General features: G+C 41.0%; 2 protein-coding genes across 2 annotated transcripts; both read right to left on the bottom strand.

Moving 5' to 3' along the window:
- Window positions 1-2,827: 2,827 nt before the first annotated feature.
- On the bottom strand, window positions 2,828-14,291 carry LOC117451034 (dual specificity mitogen-activated protein kinase kinase 6-like). The gene is made up of 12 exons (XM_034089114.2): window positions 13,963-14,291; window positions 10,419-10,488; window positions 10,020-10,068; window positions 9,511-9,624; window positions 9,113-9,232; window positions 8,639-8,755; window positions 7,277-7,328; window positions 7,062-7,189; window positions 6,611-6,688; window positions 5,337-5,476; window positions 5,033-5,078; window positions 2,828-4,794 (listed from the first exon to the last, which is right to left on the bottom strand). The coding sequence occupies exons 1-12, from the start codon at window positions 13,979-13,981 to the stop codon at window positions 4,717-4,719; spliced, it is 1,011 nt and encodes a 336-aa protein (XP_033945005.1). The 5' UTR covers window positions 13,982-14,291; the 3' UTR covers window positions 2,828-4,716.
- Window positions 14,292-14,435: 144 nt separating this feature from the next.
- Window positions 14,436-18,366, bottom strand: btbd17b (BTB (POZ) domain containing 17b). The gene is made up of 3 exons (XM_034089726.2): window positions 18,093-18,366; window positions 16,446-16,731; window positions 14,436-16,164 (listed from the first exon to the last, which is right to left on the bottom strand). The coding sequence occupies exons 1-3, from the start codon at window positions 18,178-18,180 to the stop codon at window positions 15,090-15,092; spliced, it is 1,449 nt and encodes a 482-aa protein (XP_033945617.1). The 5' UTR covers window positions 18,181-18,366; the 3' UTR covers window positions 14,436-15,089.
- Between the last annotated feature and the right edge of the window lie 1,120 nt (window positions 18,367-19,486).

The following is a 19,486-nucleotide window of genomic DNA, read 5'->3' as shown; positions in this document are numbered from 1 at the left end:
GCTATCTGCTGCTTGTAAGTCTGCCATCTAAGGGCATGGTGAGGGTCATGTTTTCCTTGGCAAGTAACAGAAAGAGAGAGGGGAAAGGGATTCACAATCATGGAAGGTTGATGAGGGACGATGTACACATAAGCTACTACTTCTAGTACGAGTTGCCCCACAACAGGCTCATTTAAAAAGTACACAATTATTAAAATTGAGACATTGTATTCATCAGTGGGATGATTGTCTGAAACATTTTGTGGCACCCTAATGAGCTGCAAAAGCTTCCCCTTCATTTCCATCTTCAGGACGTAAGCAGGTCAGGAGATCGTGAGATTTGGCAAAACACTAAGGAAACAATTCCAAAATGGACCATGTCTTGTCTGGCACTCGTCTGTCAATGTGTGGGTCCCTCGGGGTAACAACTAACGGAGTTCCCAAACTTAACTGAGAAAAAATAAGCACAAATGTAATCACGTACTCTCTTGCTAGATCAGACCTGCCTGAGAAAAAAGAATACAGTCAAGGCTGAGCGGAAAAGACGAAACAGCCCTGGCTTTCTTCACCCTTCCCTTAAATCAAAGGAGAAGGTTGAAATCAAAAGCGTGTGATAACTTGTGACAGTATCATATACATTTCTAATATGCACCTTAAGGCGAAAGCAGGCTGCTGTAATGCTGGTGTTGCAAGCTTGGAATAATTGGGCTCCAATGGGATTCCACATTTTGGCTGTTAAAAATATGGAATACATAAATCCACTGTGTATTTTAGTTAATTTTATATTATTTCATTTAAAGCATTAACGTGTAAGTAGCATTGTGGGCTGCAAGACTAATTTCAAATATTTTCTACAATGTCAAGTAATTTAATTTAATTTCGTAAGCTAATGAATAAAGATGTATCTCCTGTTGTGCAAGGTATGCTATAATTTGGAATAAATCAAGTAAAATGAAAGGTCCTTATGTTTGGCTACCACTGATAAATACGTTACTTGAGTTGGTTGAGTAATTTCTTGCATTTTGACCATTCTTTGTAATGTACAAAATAAGACACAATTACCCAACCATTTCACTGCTACACTGCCAAGTTGCTAAAATGTGCAGTTTAGAGAGGTTTGATTCACTTCTGCATCACAGTCCACATTGAATTGAGCCAGGACAGTATTTCAACTGCCTACTTTTTCAACTCACACGCCAATCTTTTGAGCGGCATTATGCAAGTCGTTATCATCGAAGGCCTCCTTTCCTAAAAAGAGTCTTTCGTTCGGCTGCACAAAACACTGGACCCACTGCCTGCAGTCTACATGGCATTGAGTTTTCTCATCCTGGCATGAAGTCATCGGTCTTTGACAAACACTCAGAGCGGAGTAATGAGCTTTTGTTAACCCCCGTTGTTAACATTCACAGCAGAAAAGCACTCAGAAAGAGCCATCAAAATAAGAGTCTTCTTTCTATTCATCACACATCCTGAAGAATCACGACATGCAATACAATATGTGTTCACTTCTCTGTGCTTACATAAGGATGTCTACGCAGATAGAAACTGTAATATAACAGTTTATAAATATAAAATATTATATTTTTTGTTTGGAAAATGGAGTTCAGGTTTTAAAACGGCAGAGGGATTAGGCGATGAATCCACAAAGCATGACGGTTACCGTGTTATGAATCCACATGTACCATTTCCACCTTAGTAGCTTGAATCACTTTTATTTGTTCACACTATATGCATGTGAGAGGATGAAAAACATGTTCTTGCAGACCGGTGAGTAGGAAAGTCAGTTTGAGACTGCTTGGCCGCCTTTTATCAGCTGGATCAGTCAGCTCCAGTGTCTCTGTTGTTGATTAAAGGAACGAGAGCCTTAAGAGGAACTGTTAGTGACAGGGAAGATGGAATTAAGTGGGTCAACCGTAAAACGCATGCTATGGACAATCTTGCACTATGTACATTCCCTAAGATATTGAAGTGACTGTTATTTTGTATTGAGTGTTGTGTTTTATAATGTGTGCAAATGTGTCTGTTGATTGTATGTAGCTTATGTATATACATATAAATTATACATATTTGTATTAGGGATTGTTGGAAACGTTATTTCGATCTCTGTCTGTACAAACCCACAGAATAATTTAAATTAAAGTTGGCTTTGAAAAGAGACTTGCTGCAAAACACCTCTATCAAATTTGAGACATTTTAACTGAGGATAAAATTCTGATCTTAGCTTTGTTTTTTTGTTTAATACAATTAAAATGTGCTTCATTGCAGAAAGCAATTTTCTCTTAAAATGTTTTGACAGCTACAAGAATCGTAAAAAGGTTGAATTAGTTAGCGCTATTCTTGTTTGGATAACAAAAGAGCTTTGCCCTGCCAGATTTTAAACAAGTTCCGAGTGTTACAACATAAACCTTCAGCTGTGAACTGCAAGTTATTGGCACAAGTAACTAAAACAGCAGTGATTTGTGAATTTAGAATATTACGAAGTGCAAAAACGGTCCTGCATTTTACCAAAGCATTGGGGATAGTCAGTGGGAGCATGTTGCTTCAGGTTCTAGAGAAATTATGAAATACAATTAAATATGTTCACTTTAAGAAGTAGCTAAATGAGTTAGAAAGACTTATCAGATGTCAGAAAACTGCATTCATAAGACTTGGATAGGATTGTACATTTCTCATATACAATATATAGTTAGTTTTGGTATTTTCATGACAAACATAAAGATATAGAAATGTTTGCCAGGCTCATTCTCTACATGTTGACAGGGTTGTGGTCTCTGCATTTGTCACGTGAACTACTTCTGTCATTGCTAAACCAGCATCAATCATGAAAGGAAAGCTTTAAAAACAAACATACTGAACAATAAAGCCTTTATTTTTTGTCTTTCCATATAGTTCAAGTTTGTCAGTCCCACACAATGACAAGGTGGCAAATAGAGTGAAGGAGGAAGAGGTAGAGCAAGTGTTCCATTCTCATTGTGACCAGCGTAAAAACACAACTTTTACACACCAAGGGAATGGACATCCAAAGAAGGCAGACTAAAAAGAAAAACAAAATAAAATAGCAGCTTCTTTGTGGTGTTGCTAGCTTTCCCTTATTATTCACAATCATAAATACTCCTAGCTCACTGACTTTTGATAAAGGTTGCACTACAGTGTAAACCAGAGGCAATGAGTGCTAGCCATGACCGTCATCACTTTCACCGCCATCACAGTCTCTGAACACTTGAAGTGGGGAAACTGCCACATGACAAGGGCATCTTGCAGTGAATCCTAGGTGAAGAAGCTCTGCATAGTATGGTCAGACAAAACAGAAAATGGCTGCCCGCCTTGGACTGAAAAGAGGCTCTGTATTACGACCTGGGGAAAAAGAAAATGGGATCATCTCCGCATGAAGGAGGAAACCTGAGCGGTATAGCCTGACAGCACATTAGTCCAAAATCGGTGTATAATAGTCAGCCGGCCGAGTACAAATGTGTGTGTGTGTGTGTGTGTGTGCATTAAAACTGACTACTACCAACCACTCCTCATCTGCACTGCCAGGTAAGGACAGTGCCATGTTACATTAAAAAAGGAAATAGTATTTACATCTTCAACACATAAATTATTCCCCTAACATACTGTCTGTGTAATGCATAATAATATCTCTGAAAAAAGAAAACGTAAGTGCCTCATATGAAAAGACTATGCCGACTCCAGAATTAAGAACAGTAGGCAAAGGGATGCGTTTAAATGCTGCTGAAGTCAAATCTAAACGCAAGACCAGAACAAAGAGGAAAAACACAGTTAATGCAGTAATTCATGAGAACGATTTACAAAATGGCACAGAGAAAGAGATAAAGCTGTGAGCTTGGTTAGGCAACCCCTGAATACTTTCAGGTAGAAACGATCGCAGCAGTGAAGGCGATTCGTTAATACCAAAAAAAAAGACGAGTACGGAGGGGGGGGTCACTGCATGAAAGGCCTCAGCCCGGATCACAATCAGATCAGGTGTTACGGGGCGCTTTACATTCCCGCCTCACGTTGTAATAGATCTAGAAATGATATGAAATGCCTCCCGTCCAGAATGTGACCTTTACGTGTTTGTCTCAGCTCAGGAGCATGGCGCTGCCATGACAGCAGCCCCTGCACTGACCAATCAGGACAGACCCCGGTTGTACGGTTCAGCTGATGCGATATGACAATAAGGCCCTAGTCCGGTAAAATTCACACTTGTCGGTGATATACAGTATCAAAAGTCTGTATAATGAGAAACATACAAACGCATATGCAAATATAGCTTTCAATACACAACACCATACACATTAACTGTTGTTTTTTTGCAGATGAAATTCAAAGTATTCATACAATATGTGTCACAAAGAAATGATGGCTGGCTCTGTCCGTTCTGAAGAGAGAGATAAAAATGGGCAGTGGGGCAAAAAAAATTAAATCTGGTTCAGTTCCTATTTGCCAAGTTGAATAATTGCACACACAGGAAGCTTGGAGGAGCGAATTAAACCTCTCCAGTTGGATTTAACTGTACGAGTTCATATTACCACCACCTCTCTCTCTCTCTATCTATCTATCTATCTCTCTCTCTCCAGTGCTGCTGGGCTGCTGTCAGTCTTTGGGTCGCCCGCCTGTTGTGTGTGAGAGTCATTCCAGTGAGTTTTTAAAAAAGAAAAAGAGAAAAGGTAGGCCATTGGTTTGGTTGCCAACAGGTCCCGCCTAGCCTGATGGGCCGGGGCCTGGAGGGGGCCCTCAGTCTTTGAGGATGATCTTGACAAAACTGGCCACGTCTGTGTCTTTGGAGTCATGCAGGGTGAGAAATGGATGTTGCTGCAACAAAAAAAGAAAGACAACACTTGGGGATTAGTCTTAAATGAGAACAAATTATCTAATGATGTTATTAACTTTTGAAATTAACACATAATCGTGGGTTAACTAGCTAATTCTGGCCTCTTGTGGACAAATGCAAGAACCAGAGCACACTGATCAGAGAGGGACTTTGAAAGTGGAACATTACACATTTTTGTTGTCGTTTGACGGTAAGAAAAAAATCTTATAAACTACTTACCATTAATTCTGTATAAGCTGGTCTCTCATTTGGCTTCTTTCTTAAGCTGTAAAAACAAAGAGAAACATGCTAAAGTGAGAAACTGAAAACAATATCATATACATTTATAATAACTTTATAAAAACCACATCTAAAAATAGTCACGTGATAAGAACTCTACAGATACTGTGCTGGGGCCACCTCTTTCAGTAAACACAAAGCAAACACTGACCCCTGCTGGGCCTCTGCGCCACACACAGCGAGGTGAATGAGGAGCATGAAGTGAGGAAGGTCTGCACATCTGACATGGAGGTGCGAGACTCACCACTGGGAGATGAAGTCCACCATCTCGGGGGAGAAACGGTCGGCAGGCAGCTGTGGGGACGGCTCGTCCACCACCTGTTTGAGCTGCTGGAACGGGGTTCCCCATGAGTCGTAGGGGAATTTCAATATGGCCAGTTCAATCTGTGTGACAGAGAAAGGGTGGTTTACAAAGGATTGTACACGACAGAGCTAAACTACATGACTGCAGTAGATTTTATAAATCTGCTTGTGATACGGACTATCAACAGCAAATTCATCGATTTCAAAAAATCTGAAAAAAAGTTCCACAATAGGTTTGAATTGTGTATTCTCAACAGTCATCTTGACTCCGCATTAGTGCTGTTGGAAATAAGAGTTACCTGTGGGATCTCTTTTCTTTATCGTTTTAATCATCAAATAGAGATTATCACGCTGACAAAACATACTTTGGTTGGGAATGCACACCAACATGGTGTTGGACTGCTTGAGCTTTATTATGAATTTAAAAAACAAACAAGATGCTCATCACAGACTAATTCACAGAAGGCAGAATAAATAACAGTTCAAACTTTACTGCTTGGAAACAAGTGTTTTTATCCTAAGTAACACACTGATGCATTTTGTACAATAACTTGTATATTATATTGGAGTATAGAGTAATGAAATAATACATTCAACCAAGGTAGAATAATAATAATTTAGTTTTTTGTAGTCGTGTAAGCGATATATGAAATAATCACGTAGCATTTTTCAATTGTATGCTTCTTTGTACTACAATTCAGACGTAAATCGTGTACTTTCACTCCACTACATTTATTTTGTAGTTTTAGTTACTTACAGATTTTTTATAATAAATGTGAAATATAATCAACACCTAAAAAGAACGTTATTTAAACCTGGAGTAACATTCCCAAGCTACCCTGCAGTATGCAAAGTCCTTAAAACTAGCTGCACCTTTAACAGCTTTGATACCACTTTAATCAATCATTATAAATCAAAACATATAATATATATATTATTCTGAAATGTGCCTAATGAGTACTTTTACTTTTGGTACTCCAAGTATATTTTGATGCCAATACTTTTGTACTTTTACTTGAGTAACATTTTTGAATGCAGGACTTTTACTTGTAACAGAGTATTCCTACACTCTGGTACTTCTACTTTTACTAGAAGTACAAGATCTGAGAACTTCTCCCATCTCTGTTTAAAGTGAATAAAAAACATGGATTATTTTGCCTAAAATGTATCACAAATGGCATCAAGTTTCACATATTCAAACCAAACTCTACTCACCATGGTGATACCAAGACTCCATATGTCTGACTTGACACTGTAGCCTTTCTGGTTGAGGTCGGGGTTGATCCGCTCAGGCTGAAAGAGATCATTAACAACAGATAAGTACCAATATTATACGAGAACGATTTGAACAAAAAACATAAATGGTTATACTGCATCTTTAAGGAAAGCTTAACTTTTTTTGTTGCATTTACTTAAAATATATAAACAGGAAAATACAGAATTATAATTAATATTTACAGATGAAAGCTATTAAGAATTAAACCCCATCAAGAATTAAAAAAGGCAAGCAAATAAGATTATAAACCTTCATTCATACAGTTGAAGCGAAGTGGAAAATAGAGGAATGAATAATATCCTCCTGGACTGTTAATATCTGTTTTTTCAGACATTTTAAAAAGCAATTCCACAGTTGATTAAAAAAAAAAATGCAACACTCCGTAATTACCGCCATGTAGGGCTTGCAGCCTGCGTCCATTGTTTTGGCCACCGAGTCGACCAGGTGGCCACTGATGCCGAAGTCACACATTTTCACTTGGCCCTGAGTGTTGATCAGAACATTGGAGGGCTTCACATCTGGGAAAAGACATGTCAGGAAAATGATGACGGAGAACATAGTATAGCAACAATGAGAAACACTGCATACACTGACAATTGAATTACCTCTGTGTATCACTGACAGGTTACTGTGCAGATGATCTAATGCCTTGACAATCTGTGGAGAGAGAACATTAAAGAAAAGGAGAAATTATTAAATAATATTATCCAGAAATGTAGATGAAGATGATTTCTCAGTTACAATGAGTGTTTTACGTGCACATACATGATACAATATTTATTTTTTATAAACTTTTAAATAGTTTTTTCCCCCAGGAGTCACTCATATTTGATAAAGCACCGCATATCTAAGTAACTGAATGCGACCAAAGCTGAAAAAAAAAAAAAAGGACACATAACTTGCTCTCGACGAAAAGTCAACATGTTGGGACCGATCCTGTAATAATGTAAAACGTGAGCTGGGTGTAATAATATTACATTCGTCGGTAACGGAGTAATGTAACGTGTTACCGTTATAAAATTCAGTAATCACACTACAGTTACTATCATTGCGCGAAACACGTTACTTCAGTAATCACACTATAGTTAGGCTACTAACATTGCGCAAAAAAATGACTAGATTCTCCCTTTGACAGACTAGTCGTTACTACATTATTCAGAAGTTTACAGTAACTTTGGATAATAACACGGCGGGTTTAATAAACGGAGCCTCTCTTTTGCTCTCCCTCTCCTGACGTCTGTGTCTCATGCAGCTCGCTGATCCAGTGAATGAGTGAACCGACACGACAGTAAATAATAAACATTTATAACTAGTTTAGCTAGTTCCAGGGGTAGATAAGATTGGTAAATGTGATGGGTCTAACTTTTAACAATTTTAAATATTTCAAGTCACTAGAGGGATTTCCGCCGCAGGTTTATATTTTCGTAACATTTGCGCAACTTGTCCACATGCAGCCGTCACAGGGGTTGAGCTGCAGAGACAGAGACAACAACAGCTATAACTTTCGAGGGGTGGAGGTATGCCCATTATTTTAAATGTGTCAGAAGAAAGGACAGGAATGTGACGGTAAGGTGCACTGCTGCAAACACAACAACATCAAACCTCTCCAACACCTGCAGAGGCAACATGCTAACACGAAGCTAGTAGCTAAAGACCCCCATACCCAGAGTGATGATGTTGAGTGTGTGCCGACTCCGAACAGGCAGCAAAAACTAGAATTTTCACCGTTATTAACTTGTGTTATGTCTTCCTTATTGCAATAGTAATTGTTATATGTGTGCACATGTAGGCCTAAGTTTTAAGTTTTGGCTATAGGCTGTTGCTGAGTAACGCAAAAGTAATGTAAAGAGTAACGAGGTAAAGTAATATATTACTTTTATTTAAAGTAATATATTACTTTTTTTTTTTTTTAGTAACAACCCCATCACTGGTGACACTAATAGTGAAAAATATGGGACAGGACGTACTGCTACTGTGATCTTGCCCAGGATGTCCTCTGGGAAGTCTTTGCCTTTCTCGATAACTTTCTTATAGAACTTATCCAGAGACGTGTCCATCAGCTCCATGCAGATCCAGACATCCCCCTGAAAGAAAAAAAGATGTCACCCAACAATTTAAAACAGGATACACACACACACACACACACACACACACACACACACACACACACACACACACACTCACACACACACACACACACACACACACACACACACACACACACACACACACACACACACACACACACACACACACACACACACACACACACACACACACACACACACACACACACACACACACACACACACACACACACACACACACACACACACACACACACACACACACACACACACACACACACACACACACACACACACACACACACACACACACACACCACCTTCAGGAGTCCATGACAGTCCTTGTGTGCTCACCTCTCTGAAGAGGGCACCGTAGAATGTGACGGTGTGGAAGCAGTCCACTGTCCTCATAGAAATGTCCAAGTCCATCAGAAGCCTCTTCTGCTCCAGCGTGTTGACGGTGGCACGAATCCGCTGGGGACGCAAACATTACACATTAATAATAATAAATTCGATGTTTTGGCTGTTTTTCTTAATGCTCAAAGATGCTTAGTTAGGCGTCATCAGAGGGCAGAGCATCTTGAAACTCAAACTGTGTCACCCCCTCCCCACTATAGCATATTATGGATCGGATAGATCTCATCCAAATGTTTGAGCTCATATCTTGAATACATCTATGAGTCATGGTACTATTTTAAAAAGCACGGTGCGTTAACAGATCAGGTAACCCGAGAAGCGGCCCCCCAGCCCACCTTGACAGCCATGATAACACCGCTGGGCACATGTTTCATCTTGTCGACCACGCCGTACGCCCCCCTGCCCAGCTCTCCAATCTGCTCCAAGTCATCTGCCTTCACCACAAAGTTCTAGAGGAAAGAGGCAGAAGTTGTATTAATGTACGTGTTCAGGAGAGAAAGGCAGGGAAATCAAATCAAAGTTTATTTATAAAGCACATTTAAAAGCGATTTTTGGTCGGGCCAAAGTGCTGTACATGTAATAAATACTACAATCACATAAAAACACATTACTCCAATCACAATAAAAGACAATCAATTACAGCAGATATATAAAAAACACAGGGAAAAGTCAGGAGTCGTGCTCCGCTCTGACTAAAAGGCCAGGGAGAAGACGTGTGTTTTAAGAGTAGATTTAAAACCCCCAGGGTCTGGGCCGACCTCACATGGAGGGGCAGAGTGTTCCAGAGCCTGGGGCCAGCTGCTGCGAAGGCTCGGTGCCCTCGGGAAACCATAGCTAATCTTACCTGGTCTCCGATTGTGACGCAAGCTTTCGAGTCAAGATCTCGAGGGGGCCTGCAGGGAGAGAGCAAGGTTAAGAACATGTTATAATACTCAGTAATGAATATTCACACTGTAAGATAAATTGTGCATGTTTATTTATAAATGAGATAAAGTTGAAGTCAGTGTTAAATGTCTGCATTTCTGGACGTCATTTCTTTCTTTGCATATAGACGAGCATTGCACATAAATAGAATACAACAAATGTATAAAACAGTAAAAATAAATAAACTTAACGGTACATATGCACATAGCAACAGTGAAAGATGTTTACCCAAAGTATCTCTATTAGATGCAATAAGTCAATACCAGGCTGAAGCCATTTCAATGTTCTTGCTCTAACCCATTGTAAAGAGAAGCCTTACGCTGCTGCTGCTGGGGGGGGCTGTGCAAACACTTCTTTGGCCAGCTTCAGCCCAGGGTTCTTCTTCTTCCCTTGGAGACAAGGAATTAGAAAACCATTACCATCTCAGCATCGTGATAGTCATACAGTGATCGATATTTAGGAGCAACAGAGTAGTATAATTAGCTGAGTTTTGTAAAGGACTAAGGCAAATGGTCACACCACTTGTGCCCGAGTGTGGAGAGGAGGCTTGCTTTACATTTTAATTTAGGCTATTAAGTGCACAATGAACTTGTTTTCACACCATCCATGTATTGATGTATTCTATTCTGGTAGTAATAGGTTTTTCAAGGTTTCAATAAAGTTGCCTCATTTGCCATAACCTGCAGCAGGTGATCGTTTATCAGGAGATTAGGTGAACTCAAAGCTGAGGTTGGTATGATGACTCAAATGGACATTGGTATGATGACGCAAATGGGAAAAAGGCAGGTGCAGGGGAAGATTTTTTTATTTGTACTGATACTATAATTCTTATCAAACCACCCATCAATGTTTTTTTTCCATAGTTTAGTTTTGAATGTCTTGATTATAGTGCGGTAAACTGCACTTCCTGGACCTTTCCTGTGTTGAATCAGTGACAGCAGTCCATTCATAAACACAATTTACCAGAAGCCACTGGGACTTCCCACAAGAGGCTGCAAGTCCCTGCCAGAATGACGCAGCTACCGGGCCTACGAGTAGCAACAAAGCAAAAACAACTCCACTTTTCTTGACACGGACACTTGAGTTCAGCATGCGAGCTCTTGTTGCAAGGTCAACAGGAAAAATAGAACACTTTTCTTGACCTTTACCTCCGTGTGCTTAAATGTTCCCACCCACAGGGATATGATGAGAAATATTTCAGTCCTGGCTGTTTATTTCCTGTTCTGGTACTGCTGCATGCTCAGGACAGGCTGTGCAATTATTCTACTCCAGTTCAGAGAAACTGGTTTCATGCACAAACACCTTCACTTTAGAACAAATGCAACAGCTCTTATTCATTCTGTTGGGTTGTGTTTGCCATCGAGTGAGTCACAATACTCCAGTGTGGAGGAAGTAAGTTTGGTAAACCCCTCCTTGCTAGATTAAGCTGGAGGGGAAGTGAAGTTTAACAAAGATTTTAGATTTTATGGCCAACCACTGAAACATCAGACAGGTCCATTTTGTGCTGCAGCCCTAAAATAGGCCCTCCAGTGTCTGGACAGACTACGGCAGTCTCATGTGGTAGGGAGAGATTGAAGTGTGATTTACTCACACATGCTCAGTCAAAAATAGATGTTGCATTTTCTCTGCGTGGGATAAAGTAAGAGTCACTCAAAGATTTCTGATGACCTGACAAATAAGACAGTCTTTTGTTCATGGACCAAATTTAGTTAGCATGCATAGGGAAGTACAAAAACAGTTTTTAAGCTATTTCAGATATCTGCCAAACTATCTTTCACTCTATGCAGTGTTTTGTTTCAATTAAGTCAAGTTACTGCAAGACTTATTTACTGTGAAATATGAATGGATTTGAAATACTCATAACTCCATGGTAGCAGTATTTGAAGGCAAGCTGCAAGTGTTTGCTGGAATATGACTCGCAGCCAGACTGGACACATCCGCCTAAAACACAACTGTCAGGACCTTTTGGGAAATATGATGTCACTTCACTTGGCCTGCTTGCTTCTCGCTGCTCGCTGTCCCCAATTGGGCCAACCGAGGCCAGCTTCAGAAAGCTTTCTGCTGCAACTGGCCCTCGCACTAAGCTTGACAGGACACAGAGCCTCAGCTGCAGTCAAGAGTATATCACGTTAACACATGCCATTTCCCAGAGATTGCTCTTTATTCACGGCATAGCTAGTTGTATACAATGAACAATAATGTTAATATCAATGTGTGCAATGAAGCCAAGTCACATTCTAACATCTCCACAACCTGTATTTGTCTTTACATAGGAAACGTTTTCTTAAGATACAGTGTTTTAATTGCAAGTATTGATCATTGTGTCCATCTTGTTCTACTGATGCTGTGTTGGAGTTATCAGTATCATCTACTTGTGAGAGAAGCAGTGGCTTGGTGCGCTTCGACAGGAAATGCAGCAGTTCTTAGAAAACCAAAAGATGTTCAGTGGAAACTATCCACGGTGCAGTGCGTAATGTGAACAAGAATTCCAGGATCGTGCATGAGATCAAAATGTCAATAGCTGTGTGGCTAGTCACCATCAGGAAGCTCCCGCCTCAGAGTGGGTCCATATACAGAAAAAGGATGACTCATGCCCATATAATCTTCCACACAACCCTATCAGTGCCGTTAGAGGGAACCCAATCTCCAAACATGCCTCAGCAATACCATGGAAAGCCCTTCAATGCACTCAGGTCCGCTCCTTCCTTGACCACGGAAGGCACAATCATGTAGTGGCCAGAGAGAGAACAAAAAACACGTTCACAAAGACCTATCAGTGCACACAGTAATTACAGCACAGAACCAGTGTGGCAGCTATAGAGAATCTGCTTGCAGCCAGTGAACTGTCAACAAAGAGAGGCTGCACAAGGTATTGGTGCTGCAAGTCAAAACATGCCATGGTAGGCCAATGGCTGCGATTGCCTGAGCAGAAGCACCAATCTACACAGCCCTCTGAAAACAGTGTGTACTCCCGACCATGGTAACGCTAGTATGATTGTGTAACAACACAAGCGGTGCACTTGAAATGTAAATTGACATCATCATAATTAATGTGTGTGTGCGTGTGCGTGTGTGTCTGTCTGTCTGTCTGTCTGTCTGTGTGTGTGTACGTGTGTGTTTGACGCAGAGGAAGGACCTTGATTTTTCCAAGGTGTGTGTTTTATTCAACAGTGTACGCTGATTACACAGACTCAATGACTGACTGGCGGAAGTGTGTGATAGCGCCATGGTTTCTTAGCTTCGCCGCCTGTTTTAAAATAAAACAACAATTTCCACCGACGAAAAAAAAAAATGCATTTTGTTGGTCGCAGTGCTAAAAATATTTGTGCGCCAACACACTTGCCAAAGTAAAATAACTTCACCCCAAACGAGCAGTCATGAGTCAGGAGGTCGGAACATATTAACACCTGTGGTCCCACTTTATCGTAGGGGAGAAACTAATCCCGGCAGCGCGGTGATTCCCAGCTGAGGGGCAGGTTGGTTCTGAATTACAGCTTGGCAAAAGTCCTTTATTGTCGTGAAAACGGTGTTAGCTTATCACAACACGGGAAGTTAAACGAGGACACGAGTGAAGCATTTAGCTAAAATATTAATAGTAAAAACTATAAGTTAGTACAATATCAGTAAATCTACGATGAATACCTTCAGACAGCAGTGTGTCCAGATACTTCGCATAATGATAGAAAGCAGGAAAGACATGCTGGCTAGCTTATTTTTTCACCCCTCATACATGCAGCTTTCCACCTGGCAAGGTTACATTTCTGAAACATAGCTAGCTAAATTACTTCCACGCAAACTACACGTCTTAAATTTAGTATATGCACAGTTACTTTTGTTAAAAAGAGTGGAAAAACACCACTTACCTCCTTTAGACAGAGACATTTCCCCTTTGCTTTGATGGGGGGGAAGGGAAGCACAAAGACTTTTGCCTTTTTTTACTCCCTCCCTCCCTGCATCTAGCCTTACACCCGCTCAGGATCGCTGGCTTGTGCAAAAACTAGCAGCGATTAAAACTAAACAGTTTGTCTTCGTGCAATCTCAGTGCTACAATCACCAGCTGGCGCGTTCAAAGATCAATCCGCAGATGGATGCACAACTTTAAATAAAGTCTGCGCGGGTTGAACAGTTCGAGTTAGTTTGCTAACAAAACCTCCACTTTTAGGGTGGCCAAAGTCTGACAGCTGAAGGTTCCAACGACGTAATGACGTATTTCCTGTTTCGTGCTATGCATCATGGGATAAGTAGTTTGTATTGTGTGATCACTTGCTCAAATATGACACTAACTACGATCTCGTACATTTTATATTTGAAGGGCAAACCACTCAACACAGAAATACTCATTTTAAATTGTTTTTATTTTATTTGTTGGAGGGTGAACATCAAATACTGGTGCAGTTTATTAAAAGTAAGACACAATGCATTATGTATCAATAGGTAATAAAAAAAAAAAACAGAATACTAAAGAACTCACTGTCTTGCAATAGTCAACTACAATAAAGGAACACCAATAAAGGGATTTAAGTTTAATCAACACATGTTGGTAGGAAAGTAGGCTATATAAGGGTATGTCATAGGATAAGTGCATTTAACTAAAATCTATATTTGGTTGCTGAGAAGTCGAATGAGAAAAAATAAAAGCAATACATCTTATTTTAAAGCAAAACCTCTCTAGTACCTATGAAAAAACATTAACCATCACGTGGATTCAAGTAATTGAAGGGAACAACTGCTGGACTACAATACTTTGAGCAAAATACAGTACATGAAATGTTTTTTTCTTAGTATGCATGAAATACTGAAAACCACTATTGTTATTTTGATAGTTAAGCTGTAATAGTTTTGTATGTTACAAAAAAAAAACTTCTTACTATATATAGATGTCACAGACCTGATGCATAAATATGTGCTGTGAGTTTACTTTGGAATATGTGCATGTGATTGTGTGGGTGAATGGTGGCTACGTATGGTAAGGCCACACACATCACTGCTTTTATTTCCTGGCAACAAGGAGGGTATGGTAGAGAGGTTTTATTACAATGTGCAGATAGAGGGAGCTATCAATCAGGTACTCTGATGCACGTCGCTGCAGGTCAGCATCCACCAAGAAATCCCCAGCCTCCTCAGTGCTCTGGTGGAAGTTGTAGACGTGGCGAACCACAATTTTTCCTTGTTGTCTTGCCATCACCATCACCGTCTTTTGGAAACTAACACCAGCAAAGTCTGGGCTGGAAGTGGCTGGTGTTACAATAATGCGAGGTCGACCACCATCTGTGCGTGTAGGCTGCATGGCACCCAGCTCAGTGTAGGTTGACCTGGCACTGAGTGGGAGCCAGCGAGGGGAGAAGAGGGCGTTCCAGGTCACTCGCTTACTGGAGTCATGGCCGCTGGGCCCGAGCTGGGTTTGGAAGCTGAAACTGCGGTCATCACGGGTGGGATTATTGATAACCCAAGGGGAACCCCAGGATGTGGACAGGTAGTTACGGGGAGTGAAAATACTGCAGTTAACATCGAAGAACTTTGCCAGTTGGATAGGTGAGGCGGAGTGAAATTGGAAAGCTAAGTAGAGTAGATCTCGGATAGACTCGTAATGCTTCTGCATGAGGGGGGATTGCTTCTGAAGACGGAATAGGTGATGAGGGGGGATCATGCCGTATCGAACAGCCTTTAGGGCACTTTCCACTGTTGAACTGACAGGCTGGTTCTGGCTGATCCAGGCCTCCAGGGCTTCGTAGAGCTCCAGCTCACTCTGCAGAATGAGGTCAGAGCGCTGGAGCAAGGAAAAGAGCAGGTCTTCACTTATGGAGCTCCATTCTGCGCTCTGAAACACAGAGGACAGGTTCCAGGACAGATACTGCAGGCAGCTGTCCCGCAGGACCATGTCCCCCATTTGTAATGCATAGTTGTACCAGCCAATCACATGGCCTGTGGGTGAATCACTAGACAGATGTTGGGTCATAAACTGAGTTAGACCCTGTTGAAGGCCCCACACTCGATACTTGCTGGCCAGCTTATGCAGAGAAACAGCCTGATCTAGCCGCACTGAGATGTCACCGCAGTACAGATACCTAGAAGAGAAAAACAATGCTGCAATAGTCATCAACAGATATTTTTGAAAGACTAAAAATAGTATATCTTTCAATAAGGAATACATCTTTGTTTCCCTTCTCACATCTGAGTCACTGAATAAACCCACACTTTCCGTTTTCAACCGTGAGCCTCAAACAGCAGATGTAATTTTAGAATATTTCACAAGATGGAGTATCTCACTTCTCCAACAGAGAGACAAAATGGTGAGTGAAGATCAACAACATCTACAAGTAAATCTGAACAAATGATTACACCTCACCTGATAAACTTGTCAAAGACAGCTGCACAATCAGGCGTTTCCCTCAAAAGCAAATAGCTGTTGTTGCGACTAAGCAGCAGTTCCTCAAACACCTCACTCTGCAGCGTGAGAACCAGGCTGTGGGCCTGGATCACCTTCACCTCGTCCGTGTTGATGGTCTGCACCCGGAGTGTGACATCACTGCTGTTCCCTAGGGCCAGCAGGCTCTCCATTCGGTGCACCATACTCATGGAGTGATTCAGCACCGTGGCCCCACTGTCCAATGGTACCTCCTGCTTCAGGGCAGCTGTGGAAATAAAGTGCAATATGATGGACTAGCAGCACTTAACAGGAAAACAACCATGAATATGCAAAGCCAGATCTGATGTATTAGCATTAAAAAGAATATAAACAATTTTTCTGATATTACAAGATTGTTTTCAATCATTAGCACCTGCATTATTTCTTATTTTGTTAAATGTAATTTGCATCAGCCTGACTTTGCATTTCAAGAATTCACAGCCGAGTTCATGATCAACAGCTTAAATCAGATTTGAGACAGCAAGCACTCCGTAACACATAGACAAAACCACAATTGAAAATATGTATCTGGGAAAAGACAGATTTGCACGTCCATCTATTTTTCTGCTTTCAATCGATGAGAACAAGCCAAGTGACTGAATCAGAAAACATCCGGCACTATAAGTGCTCAGAAAAGAATCCTGAGTGTGCAGTGCCATTGCAGATTGCTTCTTCTATGGGCCCTCTTATGCGCAAGTACAAGAAGCCCCTACTGGAGAATCACACATGAAAAGACTGAGAGTGACAAGCTGCTGTTTCCATTCTGCCACAGCCGTCAGTCAGCCTGCAACTGGGGTACACAGCCACAGGGGGAGCACATTGGATCCCTGGAAGGTCTCCCATATCTCTACCACAATCAAGCGCCCCTACTTCAAAGTAACCTTCTTCCAATTATGCAGCCAGCACCATGAGCCAGCTGAGCATGGTGAGGGGGGGTGTTTTTATAAATGATTATGGCACACCACATCCAATTGGAACAATTAATTAATCACACCTAGGGAAACAGTTTTTTTTTTATTTCAGATTTTTCAAATATCTGAGAGAAAAATTCAAAAAGGACAAACAAGTTATGAATAAAGGCTGTTTCAGTGTCCTTTTCACTGAAGCTGAAAATAAAAATACACAGTTCCTAAATATAAGATTAATGCGCCCATGAGGAATCTCAAATGAAATCTTATCTGACAGCACATAAATGTGGCCTTCAATTGCTTTGGTCAAAATCGGTAAAGTCTGATCTTCTTCAGGAGGCAAGAAAAGCATCACCTCGGAGCTTATACTGTACCGTTTTACTGAGCCGGCACAAAGCCAGGCAGCAAATGGACTTGTCTTTCTTTCTCTGCACCCGGCAGACTGAGCTGAGGACAGAACAAGTAGACTAGATAAATAATACTCAACCCCTGCCCTGAAGCTGAGCACAAGCCACTATTCATGCCGTGCCCTATACCCACTGACAATATGGGGGAAGCTGAACTGAAATAGAACAAAACAGCTTCTCTTAAACTGTAAGGCACTAAAAACAGGATGCGAAGTTGATATAACTCTGTAAAAGCAAACAATTGGAAGTACTCATGCTATTCCTTATCTTACCTCCTCTGACTGTGACAGAGTGGATTAAGAAGAGCAGGGTGCCCACAGCGACCCAGGCAGGGATCCCTTGTTCACAGGAGCGCACCATATCTTCTCAGTTACTCTCTTCCTCTCTTTTTCCTTTCTCCTAGTCTTCCTTACCCTGTGCCACTCTTCTCCTGACTTTTCTTCTTGCTGCTGTGCCTTTGTCGTGTGAGTGCAGAAAAGTGTGTTGCCCCGAGTGTGCCGCCCGACTCCCTGTCCCGCACTCTTTATGTAGGACGCTGGCCTTTCCCTGGCGCATCTCACAACCCAACAGACTCCATTGATTGGTGGAATCTGGCAGGGGCGTTGCTATAGCGACAGCTTTGATTTTGAAAATCTCCTTTTTGGATGTACCATGGCATTGATCAGTGGCACAGGGCCAGCCAAAAACTCAGCTTAATGGTTTTCATTTATTTATTTTTGTCTAAAAGTCAGGGAGGTTAGGCCACTATTAACAATCAATATCAACTCAGTTTCATGTTGTAATGGCACTCAGGATGCCCCAAATATCTGGACTGCAAAATGTTGTTTATGACTTCTAAGTAGCTATAATTAGAGTTGTATAATTTGTCAATTACAGTAGGTTGCCACTGAGCCTGTCAAAGGTAATTCAGGTTCTAATATGTGTGACGAGCTGCAGTCAGTCATCCATTTAGCTGGACTTTTTTTCAGCAAAGAGCAATTATTCCTGTGATGGCATGTTAATCTCGCTAATGAGAGGGATATACTTGGTGCTGGATCTGATCATCAATTAAAGGCAATGACTGTTTGTCGAAATCAACTCCCATTCATTACTTTATATAGTCCAAAAAAAATTCTGTGTACAGTGTCTGCATCACAAATGTTAAAAAGGCCAATGGGTTTATTTGGATTCAAATTCCAGCTGGATATGCAGCTAACTGTCTGCTGCTTGCAGGGAACATACTAACCTCAGAGTGATGATATTCAATATGAAATGCTACTGAAAGTGAGCCAAATGACATGAGAGAACTACACATCCTAGCAAAATACAGTACAACAAAAGTTTCACTATAAAATGGCAGCATTGCCAACAACAGACCCCCTGGTCATCAGGGCTCATAAAGATGTAGCCAGAGCCATTTGTACAGGCCGTGATCTATCCCTCAGTTAGCATTGATCTGTCATTTAGAGAAGGGTCAGTCAATACTGAGATCCTGGTTAAAACCTTCTCAAAAAGAAGAGCTTAGTATGGATCTGATATTTGTTTAAAAAAAATCTTTATCTAACTAGGCCATTAGTCCAATCACAATATGGATACTAACATGCTGCAATGTGAAAGATGTGTTTAAAATAGCTCAAAATCTACCATGCCCACTGCATAGAGACAGACAAGAAGATAAATTGTTCCA

Source organism: Pseudochaenichthys georgianus, chromosome 8, assembly GCF_902827115.2.
Source record: "Pseudochaenichthys georgianus chromosome 8, fPseGeo1.2, whole genome shotgun sequence".
Classification (NCBI taxonomy): Eukaryota; Metazoa; Chordata; class Actinopteri; order Perciformes; family Channichthyidae; genus Pseudochaenichthys; species Pseudochaenichthys georgianus.
The sequence above is the reverse complement of the archived record's forward strand: the minus strand, read 5'-3'. Positions and strand labels throughout refer to the sequence as shown.